This window comes from Danio aesculapii, chromosome 12 (genome assembly GCF_903798145.1).
Source record: "Danio aesculapii chromosome 12, fDanAes4.1, whole genome shotgun sequence".
Lineage (NCBI taxonomy): Eukaryota > Metazoa > Chordata > Actinopteri > Cypriniformes > Danionidae > Danio > Danio aesculapii.
In genome coordinates, this window is record NC_079446.1 from 12,243,039 (window position 1) to 12,267,024 (window position 23,986).

General features: G+C 33.0%; 2 protein-coding genes across 3 annotated transcripts; both read left to right on the forward strand.

Annotated features, from left to right (window-relative positions):
• Positions 1–403: 403 nt before the first annotated feature.
• On the forward strand, positions 404–12,487 carry nudt13 (nudix (nucleoside diphosphate linked moiety X)-type motif 13). Of its 2 annotated transcripts, none has more exons than XM_056469473.1 (8): positions 404–904; positions 3,224–3,366; positions 3,458–3,565; positions 5,381–5,487; positions 7,236–7,361; positions 8,066–8,177; positions 9,630–9,784; positions 11,159–12,487. In XM_056469473.1, exons 1-8 carry the CDS (start codon positions 825–827, stop codon positions 11,360–11,362), a joined length of 1,035 nt encoding a protein of 344 aa, XP_056325448.1. In that variant the 5' UTR covers positions 404–824; the 3' UTR covers positions 11,363–12,487. The 2 variants fall into 2 exon arrangements, with proteins under 2 accessions (XP_056325448.1, XP_056325449.1); XM_056469474.1 differs by lacking the exon at positions 404–904 and adding an exon at positions 1,714–1,761.
• A 2,852-nt stretch (positions 12,488–15,339) lies between these two features.
• Positions 15,340–23,924, forward strand: si:ch211-207i20.3 (uncharacterized). The gene is made up of 3 exons (XM_056469607.1): positions 15,340–15,522; positions 15,618–15,780; positions 23,475–23,924. Exons 1-3 carry the CDS (start codon positions 15,342–15,344, stop codon positions 23,878–23,880), a joined length of 750 nt encoding a protein of 249 aa, XP_056325582.1. The 5' UTR covers positions 15,340–15,341; the 3' UTR covers positions 23,881–23,924.
• Positions 23,925–23,986: the final 62 nt, after the last annotated feature.

The following is a 23,986-nucleotide window of genomic DNA, read 5'->3' on the forward strand; positions in this document are numbered from 1 at the left end:
GTCCAACTTGCTATTAGTAAGGTATACCTAATAAAGTGGCCAGTGAGTGTATTAGGATTTATTTTATTTATATTTTGTTTAGATATTATTATTATTATCATCATTAATATTATTGTTATAATTTTCCTCTATATTGTCTGTTATTAATTTTGAACATGTTTGTTGTTTAAAGTATTAAGAATTAAAAAAATAATAAAACATGTACTTTGACTTTTTTGTTTAACTATATAAAGATGCATATCCCAAACATGGCGATAACAACAACAAATCATAAACAATGTACATTTTAACAAACAATCGGCAGAGGGCGCTGTTTCCTTACTTTTGAAAAAAATGCCCATTCTCCGTTTGCAGACCGCTCTTGATGACGTAATGACGTATTGCATATTACGCGGCGCGCAGGCAACGTTTTCATGAGTACAAAAACAATCATGTGTTTTTGAATAAGTATATTACTTAGAGTGATATTGTATTGCATATGGTATCAAAAGGTACATTTTACTGAAGTGAAGAACGGCATATTATTGTTATCAGTATTTATTTATTCGAAATATTGTGGAATTGTGTGTTCTGATACAGTAACGTTAACTTAAATGCGTTTTTGTGATTCATCACATTCTGCCTCAACAAAAACAAAATCAAAACGTCTGCTGTTTACAGAAAACCGTGACACTAAAACAATAGTTTGTACTGTCAGCTTAGCTTTGTTTCAAGGGCAAGTTCCTAAACCCACGACTGTTGAACTCTTTTTAAAGTTTTAGTTGGGTCAATGTGAATGTTAAAACCTTCATACACACAGGCAGTTTCTCGTGGGCATTTTAGCCATGCTGCAGTCTTTCAAGCTCTTCTACAGCAGTAACCTGATGTTTTCTCGCTCCTGCTCCGGATATGTGTCTCGAACGAGGTCTGTCACGGTTTATTTCTAATATTAGATAAGTTGCCATGTCATACTTGAGTTATTTTACATAAAAATAAGATATTGAGGGAAAGGTGGTTTTGTATTCACACATTCGCTCAGTGACAGGGTCCCTATATTGTTTTCCATGCTACTTTGAATATTTGGTCACAGTACTGATATTTTAATAGCATGAAAGTATGACTTCACAACAAGATTAACATTAGCAATATTTTACTGAGTGTGCAAAATGTTGTATTTTAATAGTCATTGGCTGCTAATATGATTTCTTTAAGAATTTGCAAAGAATACTTTTTTGAAAATGAAATATTAAAGAGCCCATATTATGGGTTTTTGAAAATGTCCTTCCATGTAGTGTGTAACACAGCTCTAAGTGAAGTGAAATATCCAGCTAAGGCTTAAATCTGTAAGTGTACAGTGTTTAAAACTATTGATTCATCTATAAAAGAGTCGATTCATAGTGCTTCAAACGAGTCGTCTTGATAACGAGTCATTAGGTGTTTCGTGATGACGCAGCTACGAAACACAAGTAGTTGGGCGCGCAAACCCGGGAGATTTGAAACCTGCGGCCCCGCCCACTAACAGAAAAAAAAGTCTCACACACACACAGAGACACACACAGACACCGGTCGAATAAAGTCACGCTGTGGAGATGGATATTATGGACAGTCTGATCAAAGATGAAACATCAGCAATATAGCCCAGCCTTGAGCAGTTCTGAGTGCTTCTGAAAACTATATGCTTTCAAAGAAGACTTCTTCAGTTTGTTAAAGGAAGGATCAGTATAGACTGTCAGAACATGGATCAGTGGATCATGAATCAGTTTCTACCCCCATTTCACAAGTGTAAGTAAGTGCGATTAAAATTATTGCCTCGTTTACTCTAGCTTGCAAATTATGTATTTAGTTGTGTTTTGTTACTTGTAACTGCGTGTGCTGTATCAGGTTAACTCTTTATATTCTCATATCGCGTGTAAAGCCACGTTGAAAACGCGACGCGTGCCGCTTTGATTACGGATCGTCAGCTGTTTACACACATGCAACGGACAAGTTTCAAAATATTTCAGCTCAATATTATTGTCTCCTCGTGTGTGTGTAACGCACGGGTATTCGCGGATATAACTGAGCGCCGCTCCTCTATGGACGCGCCGGCCCTGTGTGTGTGTGTGTGTGTCTCCTCGTGTGTGTAACGCACAGGTATTCGTGGATATAACTGAGCGCCGCGCCCTCTCTATTCAGCCGGTCCTCTATGGACGCGCAGGCCCTGTGTGTGTGTTTGTGTGTGTGTGTGAAAAGAGCAAGAAGACGGTGACCTCCTCGCCAGTTCTTGGACTTTTTGCTCAATAAAATAGTTCGTCGTCAGTATTTTCTAGTCCATCGTCTGTGTTTACATTCACCCACTGGCAGCCAAAATCCACTATGAAGCGTGTATGCACTGTGACTACTTTTATATTGTAGATTAGCAGCTGGGCATTTCACTCTCGCGCTGAAGCCTTGTCCGTGTCGACCAATCGCAGCAGGCTGTCATCGGTCCAATCAGCGCAGATTAGCTTCGCGCTGAGGAGGGGTTTGGGAACAAATGAATCGCTGAACGATTCATATGAGAGTCGCTGGAATAATTAGGTAAAAATAAATGCAGATTATAAGACCATCAAAGTGTTTTTTGACCTTGCATGCATATTAGACTGTTGTTGGAGACCCTTACAACCTAAATATGACCCTATTTCATGTATAATATGGGCTCTTTAAGGAGAAAGTCCAAATGTGTGAATATAAAACCAACTTTACCTCAATATATAAGGTAAACATTGTTACATTACAAAAGTAAATTGGCAAATTACTTTAACAAACATCACAAAACCTGTCAAGAGTTGTTTATGTTCTATACACAAAATTTAGTAAAAACTAAAGAGTTAACATACTTTTTTCATGCTGTTCTAACACAAATCGATTGTGTGGAACCCAGCATTTTTTTACAGTGTATATTGAATAAAGATAAGAATTTATATTTGACAATTTAACGTGACATTTGTACAGAATTTGTAATTAATTCTGTCAGGTCAAAAAAATAAATAAAATCAAATATCAATGAGTTTATAATGCAAACATGAAACAGTCTTAAAACAGGTTTTGTTTTCATTTGTTAAATTCATTTTTAGGTGAATTAAATAATTAGCAGAAATTAAAATCCACCTCTTTCCACATTTACTTAATATTTTACTTTCAAATTACTGATAATAATTATTAAGTGTTATATGTAATTACTATTTCTTTATTGCGTAATATTATGTCAAATGTTTACGTTTAGGTATCTTATGAGATTAAAGGAAGACGATGAGGCATGTCGAGAGGCGTTGAAATCTGGCAACGTTTTACTGTATCATAAACTTGCTCCTCTACTGCAGAAGACCAGAAGTGGGGTTTGCAAAGTGGCTTCTTTCAAAACTGCAGGTCTCAGTACAACACTATATGTATATTTCCATCACAAAAGTTAGAAGATACTGGATGTAAATTTATATTTTGTGTTTCCCTATGTCTCTAGATTTGGAACAAATTCTTGAGAAGGTTGGAAGGGGCAAACACTTTGTTAATGAATCACTGCTTCTGGGATGCACCGATAAGGGCGAACCACAGTTCTCTCTGGAAGTGGGTCAGTTAAAACACACTGTAAAAAAAATATCATTAAAAAAAAAGGTCAAATGACTGGCTGCCAAACAAAAGCCATAATATTATGGTAAAATTTCTTTGTTGAAATAAAGTGCAAAAAATAATAAATGTACAGATATTTTCATTAAAATGTTTACAGAAAAACACTGTTATTTTACAGACTTTTCCTAGATTATTACGATCAAATCCGTTTAAAAAAGTTACACACTAAGAGTTTTATAAAGAAACACTGTTATTTCACAAACTTTTCCTAGATTATTATAATCGAACACCATCAATAAAGTGACTGCACTAAAAGTTCAAGAGAAAACAATATTATTTAAAAGAATTTTATCTCTCAATCATTACAATTAAACACCTTTAATAAAATGCCAAGACATGCTCATGGTTGTAATTTAACAGTATTTTGGACCAAAATGTCTGGAAAAAAACAACAAATGAGATACAACTGATTAAAATTCTCACAACTTTAAGATTACAGTTGTTGCATTTTATTGAATAGTATTTATATAAAACATGTATGGAATAATTCTTGTAAAAAGATGTAAAATAAGTCTCTGATGTCCCTAGAGCAGGGGTGTCAAACTCAATTCCTGAAGGGCCGCAGCCCTGCACAGTTTAGTTCCAACACACTTACCTGTAGGTTTCAAACAAGCCTGAAGGACTTACTTAGTTTGATCTGATGTGTTTTATTAGTGTTAAAGCTAAACTTTGCAGAGCTGCGGCCCTCCAGGAACTGAGTTTGACACCTGTGCACTAGAGTGTCTATGGCTGTTTCTCAAAATGTGTTCTTCAGCAATCTTGCATCATTGTGTTCTTGGGTAACGTCATCATCAATCACCAAAGTTAAGTTCCAAAACTCAAGACCGCAAGAATGGAGGCTGCATGAAAGTTCCTGGATGTATTCTTGATATTGAGGATGCGTCGATACAGACATGAGTGCAAAACTTGCTTGAGAAGTCCCAGCAGTGTTGAAGATTGGGTGGTTTTGAATTTGCTTGTGCGGGTGAAAAATGACATAGGCAGGTAGAGAAAATTTGGGCAGCTTTGAAACGTCCAAATTTTCTGTTAAAACGCGTGAAGGTCATGTGACCATCAAGAAGAATGCAGCATCTCATTTCTCACAGGACAAGTTTTGTGTTCTTGTGGTCTGAGTTCGTTCTTCTGAGGTAACCTAGCAAGACCGCTCTCCACAAGAACGCAAGTCCATTCTCTGCGTTCTTGAAATTGAGAAACAGCCTATGTGAAGTTTCAGCTCAAAAAAAGCCCACAGATAATGTTTACAACTCTTTGAAACTGTCACTTTTACACTTTGATTCTAATTGTGCTGTCTTGGTGACTGTCACTTTATATTCAAATAGATTGCAGATTCTTTTCAAAAAAGGGCAGAGCTTCAAATGCCTGTGTTTCAGATAGTGGTAGATTTAAAAACAAAACTAACGTCCTATGTTTATGAAGGAGAGCTGTCACTAATGGGCGGGGCTTTCCCCCTTTGAGGACATATACAAAGGGGGAATGTCAGTCAAAGTGTTTCTGCAGACTGTTTTTATCAAGTGTTTTTATAAATAAATAAAATGAATACTTTTTACCATTAGAAGCTGGTTATATTCATAGACTGGTGCCACACAACTGTATTTAAACCCCTTATAAACTATAATAAAGATTTTTGCATAATTTGTCCCCTAATAGTAATAAAAAATATATATATTTTTGAAATACAAACTTGATATTTACAGGTTTTTTTATATGACATTTTGTATGCGTTGTGTTCTCTCATGGAGATGTCTTCTCACTGTAGGTGATGTAGAGCGCAGTACATTGGAGCAGGAGTGCAAAGGTACATTTGTGGACCTCAGAAAAGCTTTCTTCATGATAACTGCATCAGAGTCTTCTCTTGCGGCAAAAGTATGTACACTAAAAATGAACTTCACTAAAAAAGTGATTTGACCTGTTGTAATTGGAAACTGTTAAAATTACATTTTTGCCTTTAAAACCTATTATTTACATATTGTGAAATGACAAACAGTTACATTACAGCATATTTTACCATAAGATGACATTGTGTACTTGAAAGGAGGAGAACAGTTTAAAAGAGAAAATTAAAAAGAAAGAAACCAAGAAACAAAAAAGGGACACACTTTCAGCAAATCCCAGAAAATATATGGTTGTATCAAATTGAATTTTTGCATTTAGAGGGGACCTATTATGCCCATTTTTACAAGATAATATTTTACAAAATAGGTCTCTGATGTTCCTAGAGTGTGTATGCAAAGTTTCAGCTCAAAATACTCCACTGATAATGTTTTATAACTCGTTGAAATGGCCCATTTTAGGCTTTAATCCAAACTGTGCTGTTTTGGTGACTGTCACTTTAAATTTAATTAAGACAGTGCTCTTTTGAAAAGAGGAAGCTGCTATAAACTAATGGTGGATGGCTGCTTCTCACTCAGGGCTGTTTATGCTAATGAGGTAAAGATTGCTACTAATGGGCTCGGCTTTCCTCCTCAGAGGACATGTGGACAAAGGGAAAATGTCAATCAAAGTGTTTCTACAGACTTTTTTTTAAATCTTTTTCTTTTTAAACATTGTTTTAATGATAACTTATAAAATGGCAAAACATGCTAGTTAACTTGGATCCGGAGCCTTTCAAGTTGAGTCAAATTTTTTCCAAACACAAAAACTAACATATATATTGCCCATTGTTTAAAAGAGGGGGTGAATGATTGTTTCCAATGAATTAAAGTCAGCCGTTTGCCAAAAGAGATGTAAAAGCTGTGAAGTCTTGGGATTATCATCACATCACAACGAAGATGGGCATTACAGGGTTGGAGTAACATATTTAGCTAATACAGTAGACTTTTTACAATGTACTTGACCAAATAATACAAGTGCACTTTTGATTTTGTGTCAGCTGATTTAGTTATTTCACAAAAACACACAGAAAAGGAGGTGCGTAAATTAAAGTTAGCGAGAAAAACATCAAATTTCCTTTTAATTTTCCAAATGTGTGTTATTAATACAATATTAATGTAAACAATACATATGCATGTGTTATTACTTTTTTGACCTCATCATTTCTACCCCATTTTGTACTTTAAATCACCATGGGAATGATGTTATATTTATTGTAAATGATTATTAATGCACACTATTTATAAGAAAAAAACTTTCCTTGCCTTTTGCAATGGCATACAGTGCATCCGGCAAGTATTCATATCGCTTTACGTTTTCCACATTTTTTTATGTTACAGCCTTATTCCAAAATGAATTAACTTAATTTATTTCCTCAAAATTCTACATACAATACCCCAATATGTGAAAAAATATTTTTTTAAATTGTTGCACATTTATTAAAAATAAAAAACCTGAAAAATCACATGTTCAGAAGTATTCACAGCCTTTGCTAATACTTTGTTGATGCACCTTTGGCAGAAATTACCGCCTTAAGTCTTTTTGAATATGATGCCACAAGCTCGGCACACCTGTCTTTTGGAGTTTTGCCCATTCCTCTTTGCAGTACCTCTCAAGCTCTATCAGGTTGCATGGGAAGCGACGGTGTACAGCCATTTTCGGATCTCTCTAGAGATGTTCAATAGGATTTAGGTCTGGGCTCTGGCTGGGCCACTCAAGAACAATGTTGTTTTTTTTAAAAGGGACAGGCTCTCCTCCGATGGCACCAGACCAATGGCTTTTGTAGTGCTACGGGGCAGCCCACCATCAGGAACCAATCAGGAAGTTTCAGAGTTTGCCAAAGCAGTGGCATCACCTACTACCCTAAAGTAAGCAGATGCTTTTCAATGTGTTAGACAACACAAACTGTTACTCTGCACATGCGGGACATTTGATAAGGACTGGCATTCTGATTTCTTTTTTAAAAATCCAGTAGTGTTTATTATGAAGTCTGCATCAAAAGAGCAATATCAGCAAATAGATTGTACCAGTAATCAGATACAATACTTTTTAAAGACTAATCTCATGCTAGCAATTAAGATGTTTGAAGGTTTTGAAATGGTTATTTTACCCAAAATTGAAAATTCTGAAATTGATTATTCACTGTCATGTTATTTCCAAGCCTTTTATTCATCTTCAGAACACAAATGAAGATATCTTTAATCAAATCAGAGCAATTTCTCCATAGTAAAAACAAATTGGTTACACATAATGTAATTGCCTACATCAACTAAGAATATACTCTATATATGTTCTATAACATTTATTAATGCATTATTAAAAATCCAATGTTGTGCTTAAGCATTGCGAGTTAACAAGAACTAACAACAATGAACTTTATTATACCTAACGTTAACAAAGATGAATAACTACTGTAATAAATGTATTGTTTATGTTAGGAGTTACATTAACTAAGATGAACTAATGGAATCTTAATGTGACCAATTTATACCATGTTTAATGATATTACTTGAATTTCTCATTAAATATCCTTTAATTTGTCCACTAACTGCATGAACACATCTCTGTGCAGATGTCTCCAGTGGTGATTGTTCTGGTGTCTGATGGGAGCAGGTGTCTACTGGCACGACAGGCCATGTTTCCTCCAGGCATGTACAGTGCGCTCTCTGGCTTCTGTGACATGGGTAAGGCATGCTTTATTAGCAGGACAAAAGTACATGATTTAAAACATGTTTTAGTTTTGAAAGTACAAAATTTAAAAATGTATTTTTATTACCAAAACTTGCCATGTATTGATAGTAATCATACTGATAACTGATGACTGCAACCAAGATTTGAAACAAAAATTAATAAAAAGATGTACCATGTACAGTCATGTACAAACCTTTGGGAACTTAAGTGAATTCCATGGTTTTCAGGATGAGGTCTGGGGTCGGTTGCACTAGCAAGGCGTAAGTCAAAATGTAGCCTAGTTGTGACTTACAGAGACTCTAAGTTACAACTTACACACTACTAAATATTTTGTGTTGTACCATGGAACTTGGTTTAAACGTTACGCTATACTCTAACTAAATATTTACGGAAGCATCTCCCCATGTTTAATGGTAGAAAAGAGATTACAGCAAGACTAGTTTACATTGCACATTGAGGAGCTCATGACAATAACGATCTCCTCTACTCTCAGCCTTATTTTCTTCCCAAATCTCTTTTTATTTTCTGTCAAGGAGTGTTTTCTGTTAATTGTTCCCATCAATTAAAATCAGAATTTCTTCATGACTGAGTTCTTTTCCCTGCTTTTTTCCCTTGCATGTGTAGGATATTTTAAAAAAATCAAGTTTAATGTTTTAATAACTTCACGTGTATTTCGCATGCATTTACAGCTCGTGCATTGTCTGTTATAGTGACTAACTTTAATGTAATGTTACTACTACCACTATACAGGCTACTATAAAAATATAAGATGTTATTTCATTTTCATAGGACAGTCATATATAGATGCATTAGTTGCAGAATTTTAAAGCAGTTTAATGATTGAAATGCTTCTTATTGAATATTATGTGATTCAATGCTACTATGCATGACTTAACTATGGTTTGCCTTAAGAACATGTGGTGCAACCGAAGTAAGAACAAATTTAGTCACAAACTAAAACTAGAAGTTACTAAGCCTCTAATGAGGACTTTACATTCCATTTTAAGAATTAACTTACGAACAACTGGTGCAACCTTACCCTGGACTGGCCAACTGGATTACTTACTTACTGACTAGATTACCAATGCGATAACACAGCAATATGTCAATTTTTAGTGGCTAATTTTTATAACTTTGTATGACCTCTTTCAAACAATTTAGTACGAATTGCTCCTCCCCAATGAAGGTTGGGTTTAGGGGTGGGGTTTGGTGCCACGCCTTCTTTTAAAAATCGTTTTTTAAAAACAAAAGTACACATTTTCAAAACTACTTAGTAAATTACAATTCCTGAGCAAAACTACTCAATTACAGTCATTTGAGTATTTGTAATTTGTTACTTTACACCACTGGGTTAAACGCAAATTTTTAACTATTGTAGAGTTGTAAACGAGCATATTTCAATTAGGTTATTTTGACCTGATGTATTTTCTGAAATCATGTTGCAGGAGAGTCAGTGGAGGAGGCGCTGCACAGAGAGGTAGCAGAAGAGGTGGGCTTAGAGGTGGAGAATCTTCAGTACTCTGGATCACAGCACTGGCCATTCCCACAAAGCTCTTTTATGTTGGCTTGCCACGCCATGGTAAACCCAAACAAAACACAGGTGAGACCTGCACAATGCCTTTAACTGCTTATTATATTTAGACACAACTTATTATATTAATAGTCAAAACACAGTGTGTACTGTGCATATTTATTATGTACTGTATATATATAAATACACCCATACATACATATATTTGAGAACATGTTTATTTATATTTACAAAATGTATATTAATAATAATAATAATAATAATAAATAGTACTATATAAATTTGAATATTGGTGGCACAGTGGCTCAGTGGTTAGCGCGTTCGCCTCACAGCAAGAAGGTTGCTGGTTTGAGTCCCAGCTGGGTCAGTTGGCATTTCTGTTTGGAGTGTGCATGTTCTCCCTGTGTTTGCGTGGGTGTGCATGTTCTCCCTGTGTTTGCGTGGGTTTCCTCTGGGTGCTCCGGTTTCCCCCACACGTAAAAGACATGTGGTATAGGTGAATTGGGTAAACTAAATTGTCCGTAGTGTATGTGTGTGAATGACTGTGTATAGATGTTTCCCAATGATGGGTTGCAGCTGGAAGGGCATTCACTGCGTAAAACGTATGCTGGATAAGTTGGTGGTTCATTCCACTGTGGCAACCCCGGATTAATAAAGGGACTAAGCCGAAAAGAAAATGAACATGCAAACTCCACACAGAAACGCCAACTGACCCAGCTGAGGCTCGAACCAGCGACCTTCTTGCTGTGAAGCGACAGCACTAATTAAGGCTAGAGTAATAATTTTAAACTACAAACAGTAACAAAGCAGCTATTTAAAATTTTATTATTTAACAGTTTACCTTTTTTTTCTTATTTAATAAATGCCGCCTTGATGAACAGAGTAATTTTTCTTTAAAGAAAAAAACATTAACAAAAAAACTCACCCCAAACTTTTGACCAGTAGTATGTATGTATATATATATAATATATAATTTATATATATATATATATATATATATATATATATATATATATATATATATATATAATTTTTTGGTACTATTGTAAATTGTATAATTTGTACATGATATTTTAGTAATGTTTAATACATTTATCAATGTATGTTATTTACTTTTTATTATTAATTTTATTTATCTATCAGCAAACCTGATAGTGAAGAACTTTTTGTCAGGGCTATTTTTAGTTAAATGAGATGAATGTATTTGCTTTGAATCACAGCTGTAATCTAAATTATTTGTTAACATATTTGGTAAAACATTAACAGTATTCTTGTCAGTTTTATTTTCAAATACTAACATGTTTAGAGGTCAGTTACTGTTTTTGACTGTTTTGACTTTAAAATATTCAGACCTTTCAAAATATATTCCCATTTACTCCAATGACAGCAGGGTAAAGAGAGACATTGCTGTGTTTTAACCACTTTCACTGTGTTAATGCATAGATGAATATAGACAAGGCTGAACTTGAGGATGCTCGCTGGTTCACTTTAGAAGAAATAACAACAGCACTGCAGAATCCTCCACGCAAACCCAGAGAAGAGCCACCTGTGTTCTGGGTCCCTCCTTCTTACGCCATCGCCAATCAGCTCATTCAGGAATGGGCCAATCAGCAACAACTATTAAGAAATGCACATGGACTCAAGTAACCACACAACTACATGCAGTGATTTATTAATAATATAGGATCTTGATGCAAAAATCTGAAATATTTTTGTTTTGTGCAGATAAACAGTTGAAGTCGGAATTATTAGCCCTCCTAAATTATTAGCCCTCCTGTACATTTTTTTCCTAATTTCTGTTTAAAGGAGAGATTTTTCCAACACATTTCTAAACATAATAGTTTTAATAACTCATTTCTAATAACTGATTTATTTTGTCTTTGCCATGATGACAGTACAGAACATTTGACTAGATATTTTTCAAGACACTTCTATACAGCTTAAAGTGACATTTAAAAGCTGAACTAGGTTAATAAGGCAAGTTGGGATAATTAGGCAAGTAATTGTACAACAGTGTTTTGTTCTGTAGACAATCGAAAAATAAATATTGCTTAGGGGGCTAATACTGTTGACCTTAAACTGGTTTTTAAAAAATGAAGACTTAAATTTTTTTTTTTTTTAATTTAAATTAAAAAAAAATTAAAAAGACTTTCTTCAGAAGAAAAAATATTATAGGAAATACTGAAAAAGATTCTTGAATCCATTAAAATAACTTGAGAAATATTTGAAAAATAATAAATATTGTGCTGGAGGGTGAATAATTTTGCCCTCAACTGTATTTTTTGTGATTATCCAGAAGTCACTCTACTTGACATCTTCAAGAGATTTAAAATAAGAACTTTTAATATTCTTTGAGTACTGGGACTTGAAAAATTATGAAAATACATATGAATTATAAAGATAATTGTATCTGAAAAGGGATTTAAAACAGTAGGAAAACATTGCACATCTACCTCAATTAGTATTAATTTCAGCATTTTCCTTTAGTATAGTCATTGATGACGCTATGGGGAAACCGTTTTCTTCTTACAAACTGAAGCCTGATTGGCTAAACAATATTACATACAGTGTATAGTGCAGTTCAACCTTAAACTCAAAGTGGGAACATGCAGTATTTAATACTATGCATGGTGCTGTCTATTTCAGAGTATTTTTTTTCCACTTGTGCTTTTCAGTAATAAGAAGATATCCAGAGACTGTAACATTTTAATAAGCATGTTTTATCATGTGATTTTTAATTATTTGACAATAAATTCAACTGAATGAAAGAAAGCTGATGTGGACATTTATCATAAATATGATAGTAATTGATAGCCTAAAATAAAGTAAGTCTGGCTTGAGTTACTTAAGCAGTTTGTTCTGTAAAAGACATTATAGAAAAATGGATGTTATTTTTTGGGGAGGAGGGGTATATATATATATATATATATATATATATATATATATATAAATAAAATGAAACTTTTTTTAATATGTATAATTTTTATACTTTTTTTGTAAAACAACATTTTTTAAGAAAATAGCAGTCTGTAAAAAAAATTTTGTAAGTGCAATTTTTACTGCACTACCGTAAATACATCCTATGTTGTGACATAGCAAAAAAAAAAAAAAAAACCTTTATTAACCCCACATTAAAAACCTGTTAAGTAAATAAATAAAGTGAACCATTTAAATCCAAGTCTTGTTTAAACTTTAGAAAGTTAGCTCTCGTTATTTTTGATCGGACGACTGACATCATATTTATAGTTCATTAGACATCACATACCTGCCCAGAGCATCATTATTTTTATGTAACTGAGTACATGTGCTAAAAAATAATATTTCATGAAAAAAACATTAATATTGCCAAAAAATGAAGGTAACGCCAGTGACAAAAGAATACTACATGTGATATTTAAATAGATGTACACAAACTATGTGGCCTCACAGCAAGTCACTGGTTCAAGTCCCGGCTGGGTCAGTTGGCATTTCTGTGTGGAGTTTGCATGTGCTCCCCGTATTCGCATGGGTTTCCTTCAGGTGCTCAGGGTTGCGGCTTGAATAGTGACTGAAGGAAAATGAATGAATTAAGACACATTTGTGTTTTTCAAGTCAAAAGGTAATTTATTTTAATGTGGTCTAAGTTTAAATGCAAAAGAAAATCAGATTTTTAGACATTTTGTCAAAAACAAAACTTGATAGTCTATCTATCTATCTATCTATCTATCTATCTATCTATCTATCTATCTATCTATCTATCTATCTATCTATCTATCTATCTACTGTATCTCTCTCTCTCTCTCTCTCTCTCTCTCTCTCTCTCTCTCTCTCTCTATATATATATATATATATATATATATATATATATATATATATATATATATATATATATATATATATATATATATATATATATTTTTTTTTTTTTTTTTTTTTTTTTTTTTTTTTATACTCGGACTTGTACAATAACAGGGAAATTTGACAATTACATCTCTTAAGTGTAAAGAGAACATACAGAGGACAAGAAATAATAACAATAACTCGAAAATAAAACAAGGTTGTCATAATGTATCAAAAAAATTTCACTTTTCTTGTGGAGATTACAGCGAAAGGAGATTCAAGCCATTTCTGCTTTTGAAAAAGAAAAATTCATTCAGTATAAAAAATTAACAATGTATTCAAAAGATAAAAACTTGGGATAAAAATAAAATGTCTAAGGACAAAAGTGTGTGTCAAATTTGTAAACTTTAAAGGGCACCTATTTTACCGCTTTTTCAAGATTTAGGATAAGTTTTTTGTGTCTCCAGAATGTGTCTGTAAAGTTTCAGCTCAAAATACCCATCAGATTATTTATTAGACCTTTCCGAATGTTGGAATTTTCTGCTGTAAACACAAGCTGTTTTTGTTGCCTGTGCCTTTAATGCCTTTAATGCTAGTTCTCCCCATCCACACAATCTCCGCCACGGCTGAGTCAGATAAACAGCACAGTGACAGACATGAAGTAAGCAGATCTCACGTCACGTTTGTGAGAAATACTAGTAAGTACTTTACCTATGATTATTTGATGTGGAGGTAATTCTGCAACGATGAGTCACACACAATGTTGTTATAAAGTTCACGCACACACAGACGCACAGTGGACACACACAGCACGTGTGTTTAACTTTGCACTGTTTTTGCATGCAAATGTAACTGGATACACCGTCACCTTAGAAATATAATGTTCTATCTGCGTTCTGAATGATTTTGAGATATTGAGCTTCAAAATTTTTGCATTCCATATAGCAAACAGTATGTGTGTAACATTTGTTTTTTAAATAAAGTCTTAAATTGTAAGCAACTTATAAAAAAAACATCCCATAATGTAAATAAGTTGTCATTTAATAAGAATATGTCAATAACTAAATTTTGACAAAAATGTCAGATAGAACCTTATAATTCTAAGGTAACGTTAATATCCACTGCTGTATGGACATCTGTTAAGTTAATGTACAAAATAAACCTGATTTAACGTCCACAAACCGACATTGAAGCATCTTCTTTTATAATTGTGCTAACAAGACGGTAAAATCACTGTAATTTATTACAAACATGTACTGTTTTAAAATGTTTTAAACTTGTAAAACTCATTCTTGATCACATTTGATGATGATTGATGATCACAGAGCGCCGAACAGATCTTCAATGTTAATACGCGGCTGTCAATCAATTCGGTGGGTGGAGAAACCCACCTACGTTATGTTATGGTCTGCCTCAAAATGGGAGGGATTTGGATCCTATTTTAACATCAGGAAATGTAAAAAAAAAAAAAAAGTCGTATTGTCTTTATATCACCCCAACATGACTGTGGACACACTATACCTACACACAGTTCTGTCCAAACAGTTTACAAAAGATGATTTTCATCATAGGTGCCCTTTAAAACATAACCCAAAATCTTTTTGTTACACCACATTCAAAAACAAATGGGGAGCTGTTTTTTAGACAATTCCACAAAACGAACAAGATGCATCAACATCAGCATATTTTGATAATGATTGATTAATAGGGTACATTTTGTGCAAAATTGTGTCTGTGGACTTGCATCAGATTGAATATCCTTCGTCACGTGCTTACAAATGTCTCTCCCGCACACTTGATGGCGCCGATGCACAAAACCACTCACTATTCTGTCAGAAGAAGTATGGTAGTCAAGATGGACGCTGAGCTGTTGTTGTTTTTGGTTTCTGAGAACAAGGAACTGTTTGATAAGAACCACAGCGAGTACAAAAACACGAAACGGAAAGAAGCGCTCTGGCAAGGAATAGCAGACAAAATGGGAGTCGACGGTGAGTTTTGTTTTGCTGCAGCTTGTTGTGTAGCGGTGCAGACGGCGCGCTAAAACACCCATCATCACCAAACGTTTGTGCGTTTGTTTGTGTAGTGGAAGAGGTGAAAGCTAAATGGAAAAACCTCAGAGACACATACACCAGGAAAAAGCGATTGGAGCAGGACGGCAGTCGGAGTGGACGAGCAGCTAAGAAAAAGAAGCAATGGAAATATATGAGAGTGATGGACTTTCTAGATCCCGCCACAGAACACAGAAGGTATCTGAGGGGATTTAAACATGTAAAACCTTTCTCACAAGTCCAGTGATATAACAGTGCTAGCAGGGAGTTTATTTCACTAAATGTCAAAAATTGACAGACAAGTGTTCTGTGTGATATTGGTTATTTTCTAAAATTATTGGGGCAAAGTTGGTTTTATATTGGCGACTTTCTCCTTTATAATAACATTAAAGAAAAGTATTATTTGCAATTTCTAAATTGGGTAATCATATTATCAGCCAATGAAATGTATACACTACCTGACAAAAGTCTTGTTGCCTATCTAAGTTTTAGGAAAAACAAATAATAATTTGACTTCTAGTTGACCATTTGGTATCAGAAGTGGCTTATTTGAAAGGCAACAAAATATGCACAATGAAAGGCAATAAAATATGCACAATTTTAATTACTTAATTAGGACAGTAAGGTCTGACTTTGCTTAAGAGCAATTCCGTGCAAATGTCAACTTTGCCATGAAAAAAATTAAATTTTCACCAAAATACAAAAACCGTTTCTGGGTTTTTTGGGTAAGCAAGTATTTTACAGTACTTCAGAAATACTCAAAAATGCATATGTCAAGGTTTTCAAACTATTATATTTGATTTACCAAAGTCACACAAGTGGCAATTTCACATCTGTCACATCCATAACGGAGAGATTTCGTATCCATAACGACACTTTTTCCTCATAAATGTGAAAATATTAAATAAAATAAAACCAAAAATGTTTTTATTCTAGTGAGCCAACTCTTACACTTTTGATTATCATTGTTTCTTTTGGGTTGTGCAGTTTAATTCACAGAATTTCTACAAAGTATGTTGTATACTGTAAACCTGCAGGCTTTTTTTGTCACATCCATAATGCACGTTTATTTTTCTTGTTTAAAGTACAAAACAGGATTACAGATTGATAATTTTCTGGTCCTGTTACCCTGTGGTCAGTTGTTCTGGAAAATATAAACAGAAGTTTCAATATAATATTAACGTATACTTTCTATGTGAATTTATGTTTTGAGTTTTTACTGTGAATGTCACATCTATAACACTGGAATTGCTCTTAGACAAAAGTCTTGTCACTTAACAGAAATAATGTACAGTATAGAATATAAAGTCATGGTGCAGTGGAAAAAGAAATAATATTGTGTTTGACTCCCATGAGCTTGGAGGACTGCATCCATACATCTCTGCAATGACTCAAATAACTTAATAAAGTCATCTGGAATGGCAAAGAAAGCTTTCTTGCAGGACTCCCAAAGTTCATCAAGTTTCTTTGGATTTATCTTCAATGCCTCCTCCATTTTAACCCAGACATGCTCAATAATGTTTCTGTCTGCTAACTGGGTTGGCCAATCCTGAAGCACCTTGACCTTTTTTGATGTGGAGGCTGAAATATGAGAAGCGATATCCTGCTGAAGAGTTTGCCCTCTCCTGTGGTTTGTAATAAAATGGGCAGCACAAATACCTTGATACCTCAGGCTTTTGATGTTGCCATCCACTTTACAGATCTCTCACACACCCCTATACTGAATGTAACCCCAAACCATGATTTTTCCTTCACCAAACTTGACTAATTTATGTCAGAATCTTGGGTCCATGCGGGTTCCAATAGGTCTTCTGCAGTATTTGTGATGATTGTGATGCAGTTCAACAGATGATTCATCAGAAAAATCCACCTTCTGCCAATGCTCAACTAGAAGTCAAGTAATTATATATTTTATTTGTTATTATCTCTTAAAACTGGGATCAACAACAAGATTTTTGTTAGGTAGTGTATAGTGCTGTCATGATTGCATGCGATTTCAGACTGAATATTTCAATTAAAGAGAGCGTGCCGCAAGTTGTCACTGAACAAATATGCGAATGAAAACTTAACTTTACCTCAGTTTTTAGTTGGTTCTTCTTTTGCAAATTGAACTTCTGAACTTCTCTCCAAGATATTTTTGTAACTATGTTCAAAGTTGTACATTACTAAACCACTTGATAAACTACTTGAATGAACTTAATCTCTCATTTTTAGTGACAAACTTCACATTAAGAAATATATTACTTCAGGTCTGGCTTTAAAAGTTGTCCAGTTCTTATAAACACCCCATCTGTATTTTGGCTATTGAGGTAAAGTTTACATTTACATTTAGTCATTTAGCAGACGCTTTTATCCAAAGCGACTTACAAATGAGTTGGTTTTATATTTGCACATTAGTTCATTTTTTAACAGTGACAACTTGTGACACGCTCCCTATATTGTTTACCTCACTGCTACTTTATATATTTGGTGTAAAATTTAATGTAAGTATTATTTCAAAACAACGTTGGGACTATTTAAGTGACTGAAAAATGTTGTACTTGGATACTCATTGCCTGCTAGTATGATTTCCCTGTTTAGAGTGTGCAAAGAATATTTTTATGAAATTATATTAAGGAGAAAGTCAGTGTGCGAATTTAAAAACAACTTTACCTTAATCTAGACTTCTTTCACTAACGTTAACTTCAAAGATATTTTATTGATATACTATTTTAATGCATTCAATCTCACATTTAGTGACAAACCTCACACTAAGAACATAAGTAATATCTAAGTAATATCGTGCTCTTAAAAGGTCTGCCTTTAAAAGTTTACCGTATCTCTATTTTATCTATTAAGGTAAATTTGGTTTTATAATTGCACATTTGTTTATTTTTTTAACAGTAACAACTTGAAATTCGGTCTGAAATTGCATGCAAGTATGACATCAAAACAACATTAGCACTAATTAATCGACTGAACAATATTATACTTTGATAGTCATTGGGCGCTTGAATAATTTACCTATTTAGAATTTGAATAAGAAGAATGCTTTTCTGAAATTATATTATTAAGGATAAATTACAAATGTGCAAAATTTAAAACTAACTTTGCCCCAATATCTTATCTGTCGAGAAAATGAATGGAGTTTTTACTTCCAAAAAGCACAACTGTAGCTCCCTATAGTCTTTTACGATAATTTGCTGTGGTGTTTTCAGGCAATGTACAGATTAGTTTAGGGTAATACAATAGTACTCGTAATGTTTCGGCAAATTTCTACACATGCCTTTTTGTTGCAATGCAGATTTCTGAATTTATTTTTTCTAAAAATATGACAAATACAAAAAAAAATTGTTAATTCTGAAGCCAAAATTGGAACTAAATTAATAAAATAACTTAAGATCATAGCAAAAATGAGTACACCGCAACTAATTTGAATTAAATATTAAATAAAATTTTAATAGAGGACATTAAGACAACCATGAAAATATTGAAACACCTCTATTATGCACTATTATGTGTTTAGTTTTAGTATGTTTCAATCTATAAAGATCTGGTAATGCTTTCAAATAAAATATTTACTGTATCGTCAATAGCTTTTTTTTTTTTTATTTTGCATAAAAGAACAATTGGCCGAAATAAATATTTTCCCACCAAATATTGGTTAAACATTTTCTTAGGTAAAAACATCAGTATTGAGTAGGCCCACATGGAATCTGCGGGCACAGAAATCCGCAGATTTTTAGCCCATCTTTGAGTTCGTGTATTAACTTGTGTAAATGTTATATTTATTAATTTTTTAAATTAATTTCACTAATATTATTGTGATAATAATAGTAATAATAAAATGTTCATTTGATTTATTTACAGTTCAGTTTGTAGAGGAATATTTTCTGTCTTCTAGTAGGGATATTATTTAAGACTTGCTTTGTTTACCAAATAAGTGGATCTAATTGGATTTGCATTGTAAACATTAAATAAAGGTCTAAAAAAAGTATTATTCTTTATTTCATATATTAAGTTTTTAGTTATGATACTCCTAAAATCATCCTGCATAAATCCGCAGATTTTTTTTAACAAAGTTCTCCACAGAAATAACAAAAAATATCTGCAGATACTGTCTAGCCCTAGTACTGAGTTATCAACAAAATATTATCTTCTGAAAAAAATGCCATATACAGTTGAAGTCAGAATTATTAGCCCCCCTGTTTATTTTATATTTTTCCCCAATTTCTGTTTAACATATTCAACATAATAGTTTTAATAACTCATCTCTAATAACTGGTTTATTTTATCTTTGCCATGATGACAGTAAATAATATTTTACTAGATATTTTTCAAGACACTTCTATACAGCTTAAAATGAGATTTAAAGGTTTAACTAGGGTAATTAGGTTAACTTGGCAGGTTAGGGTAATTAGGCAAGTTATTGTAAAATGATGGTTTGTTCTTTAGACTATCGATAAAAATATATAAAGGAGATAATAATTTTGACCTTAAAATGGTTAATAAAAAATTAAAAACTGCTTTTATTCTAGCTGAAATAAAACAAATAAGACTTTCTCCAGATGGCAAAATATTATCAGACATACTGTGAAAATTTCCTTGCTCTGTTAATCATCATTTGCGAAATATTTTAGAAAGAAAAAGAAAATCCAAGGGGGGCTAATAATTCTGACTTCAACTTTATATATATATATATATATATGCTTTTTACTTGACTGCATTTTTATAAATAATGACAACCACTTGCTGTTGGCAGAATTGAACATGATTTATCATATAAGCTTCCACTTCGTGTTTTTTTAGTACTCTTTACAGTTGTTTACTGCAAGGTATGTTAAATCATATGACAAAATCAGCACAGAATTTAGTCTATTACATTTCAGCTCAAACACACCAGCAACATCTTTATATATATATATATATATATATATATATATATATATATATATATATATATATATATATATAATGTGTAAACAGTTGAAATGATCTCATTCAAAAGCTCACATGGCAATTATTCTATTTATTTAGTGAAGTAACATGATTTAATCTCTCTGTAGCATGCTCGGAGGCAGGGTCGGAAATTAACAGGGGCTTGTGACAAAAATGCTTTACAAATTCAAGGTAAGGTGGCATAAGGTGTCCTGCACAATTAGTGGTATCACATTTAGATTTTTTTTGGTTATAATCTTACTGATAATAAAAGCGCTGGAGCTGAGACAGACATTAATATCAGCACTTCTGTAATAAAGCATTTTTCTATAACTGTAGCTTGATTTTAATGTGCCTTTTTTATTTTATATACAGTGGAAGTCAAAATTATTCGCCCTCCTGTAAAATTATTCGCCCTCCCTCCTTTTTTCGTTTTCAAATATTTCCCAAATGATGTTTAACAGAGCAAAGAATTTGTCACAGTATTTCCTGTATATTTTTTCTTCCGGAGAAAGTCTTATTTGTTTATTTTAGTTAGAATAAAAGGAGTTTTTACTTTTTAAAAAACATTTTAAGGTCAATATTATTAGCCCCCTTAAGCAATATTTTGTTTCGATTGGCAATAGAACAAACCATCATACAATGACTTGCTTAATTACCCCAACTTGCCTAGTTAACCTAATTAACCCTTTAAATAAGGGTTCAAGCTGAATACTAATGTGTTGAAAAATATCTGATGAAATACTTTGTACTGTCATCATGGCAAAGATAAAAGAAATCAGTGATTAGAAATGAGTTATTAAAACTATTATGTTCAGAATTGTGTTGAAAAAATATACATAATTCTGACTTCAACTGAATATGCATATATGTTTTAATAGTAATAATTAGTTGCAATAAATCAACAAAGATTTCTTTGTAAATATTGCAGCCCCACAGTGAACTCCTGTTTCAAATGTTTTATTATTTACATTCGGAAATCCGTTCCAGAAATCAATCATCTCTTAATGGAAAAGTTAATTTCTGACCCTGCTGGGAAGACTGTTTATTTAATTCCCACTATAACATGTTGTGGTAATACTTTATTATAAATACATGTCCCCCGGTTTCACAAACAAGGTTGAAGGCCAGTCAAGATTAAATAGCATGTTTGAGCTGTCTCAACTCAAAATAACTTGCGGTGAGATGTCTTAAAATACGTCAGTGTCATTTTTTGTCTCCAGGTGCACACCAGTAATATATTTTTCTAAGGCCATTTTTATAAATGTGGCTTAAATAGCCTAACTTAACTAAGGTCTAGTCCTGGCTTAATCTAAGCCCTGTTTGTGAAACTGGGCCACTATGAATCATTTATTAAACGTTAACAAGTAATGAATTCACTATTTGTTAAGAAATAACTCTACATTAATAGACGTTGGTAAATAGTTTATAACTGCATAAGCAAATGCTGTATTCCTGACTTAAAAGCACATTTAAATTGTGTTTAATAGTTGTATTTTCACACTTTATTGATAAATTTTTCATGACTAAATTAAGTTTTGCAGTATTAACAAATCATTTGTATTTAAGAGTAGTTGGGGTTTTTAAGATCATTCAGATTGAGTTAATAAATGATTAATAAACTATTCAAATCAACATTTATATATCGGATTATTCATGCATATACTGTTAGTTAATTATTTTTGTTAATAAGCGCTTTATTAACTCAACTTCATCCAGTTTTGTGACCTGATCTAAAGTGAGGACTATTTATGCTTCATTTTCTTTTTGGCTTAGTCCCTTTATTACTCTGGGGTCGCCACAGCGGAATGAACCGCCAACTTATCCAGCATTTGTTTTTTACGCAGCGGATGTTCTTCCAGCTGTAACCCACTACTGGAAATATTTATGCTTCATAAATCCCTAATAAATGACAATTAAAGGCTCAGTATCAACCTAAAAAGTAAAATTACTATAAAAAGTTTAAACATTGCCAAATAACAGGAGTGTCAAAATACAACATAAAATTGGATAAAACGATATAATAATTTAACAATATATTATGATGTAACATTTCAATGTTATTTAGCGATATTTAAACTGCAGTCATTTTATTTTAGTTAAGATTGTTACAAAACTGCATGAAGTTAAGTTAATATTTATTAACATCTTAACTATTAATAAATGCCTGAATAATTACATATATAAGTGTTAATTTGAATAATTTATCAATCATTTACTTATGCATTCTGAATAATCTTTAAAAACCAGCAACTTCTCTCAAATAACTAGTTTGTTAATGATGCAATACTTAATTTAGTCATGAAAAAATATGTAATCACAATCATTCAGGACATTATACATGTCAAGAATACAGTATCTGCAGTTATAAACCACTTACTAACATCTGTTAATGTATTTATATGGATATTTATATGTGTTTATAAATTTATATATAATTATATTTGCTAATGCTTAATAAATTACTCCTAGTTAGGCGCGCACAGAATTCTGCAGATTTTTAGCCCATCATTAATTGTTTATTTCTGAAGTAAATCTATATTTATTCAGTTTTTTTTATTAATTACAGTAATATTGACTGAAAATATTTATACGATTTATGTACAATGCAGTTTGTAAAGGAATATTTTATGTCTTTAGTAGTTATATTATTATATGAGACTTGCTTTGTTTACCAAATAATGTGAATCCAATTGGATTTGCATTTCATACATTAAATAAAAGTTAGATATTTTTTTATTTCACATATTAAGGTTTTAGTTATGATGCTCCCAAAATAATTCCACAGAAATCTGCAGATTTTTTCCAAAATTCTCAGCAGAAATAGCACAAACCGTCCGCAGATTCTGTCTGGCCCTACTCAAAGTGTGTAGTTATTTTAATAGGGTTACCCATGTTGTTCATTTTGCTGTTCTGCATTGTAATGAAGCATACACAACCTCAAAGTTATTCACAATGGTTTTCGCCATCTACAGTGTTATTCTGGACAGCAAAATCGAGGATGACGAGCCAGATGAAGACAGCGGAGCGGAACCAGCCAGCACCAGTACAGGGACGTCTGTGACCAGTCCAGAAGTGATGAGGTCCAGCATTGTGAAGCGGAGGAGATCAGAGACACTTGAACTGTTGGAGAAATATCTGGCAACTAAAGATGCAAAGGACAGAGAGAAAGACGAACAGCAGGACGAAGTCGATTTATTCCTACGGAGTTTAGCACCTGCATTAAGACGCTTACCAGCTTCAAAACAATCCTTGGTGAAGCTTCAGATCCAAAAAATACTTCATGACGCAGAGTTCGGACAGCCCAGCTTTCCACAGATATCTTCAGTGTCACCAAGTAATCAGTTGTTACTACAGTGTAGTGTTGTAAAACCCAGTTGAAATGCTTTTTTTATTCAGAAAAATAAATGTGACTTTAAAAGTTGTGACTTTTGTACTTGATCTGTTATATATGTCAATAAACAGATCAAAACTTAGAAACCAAAAA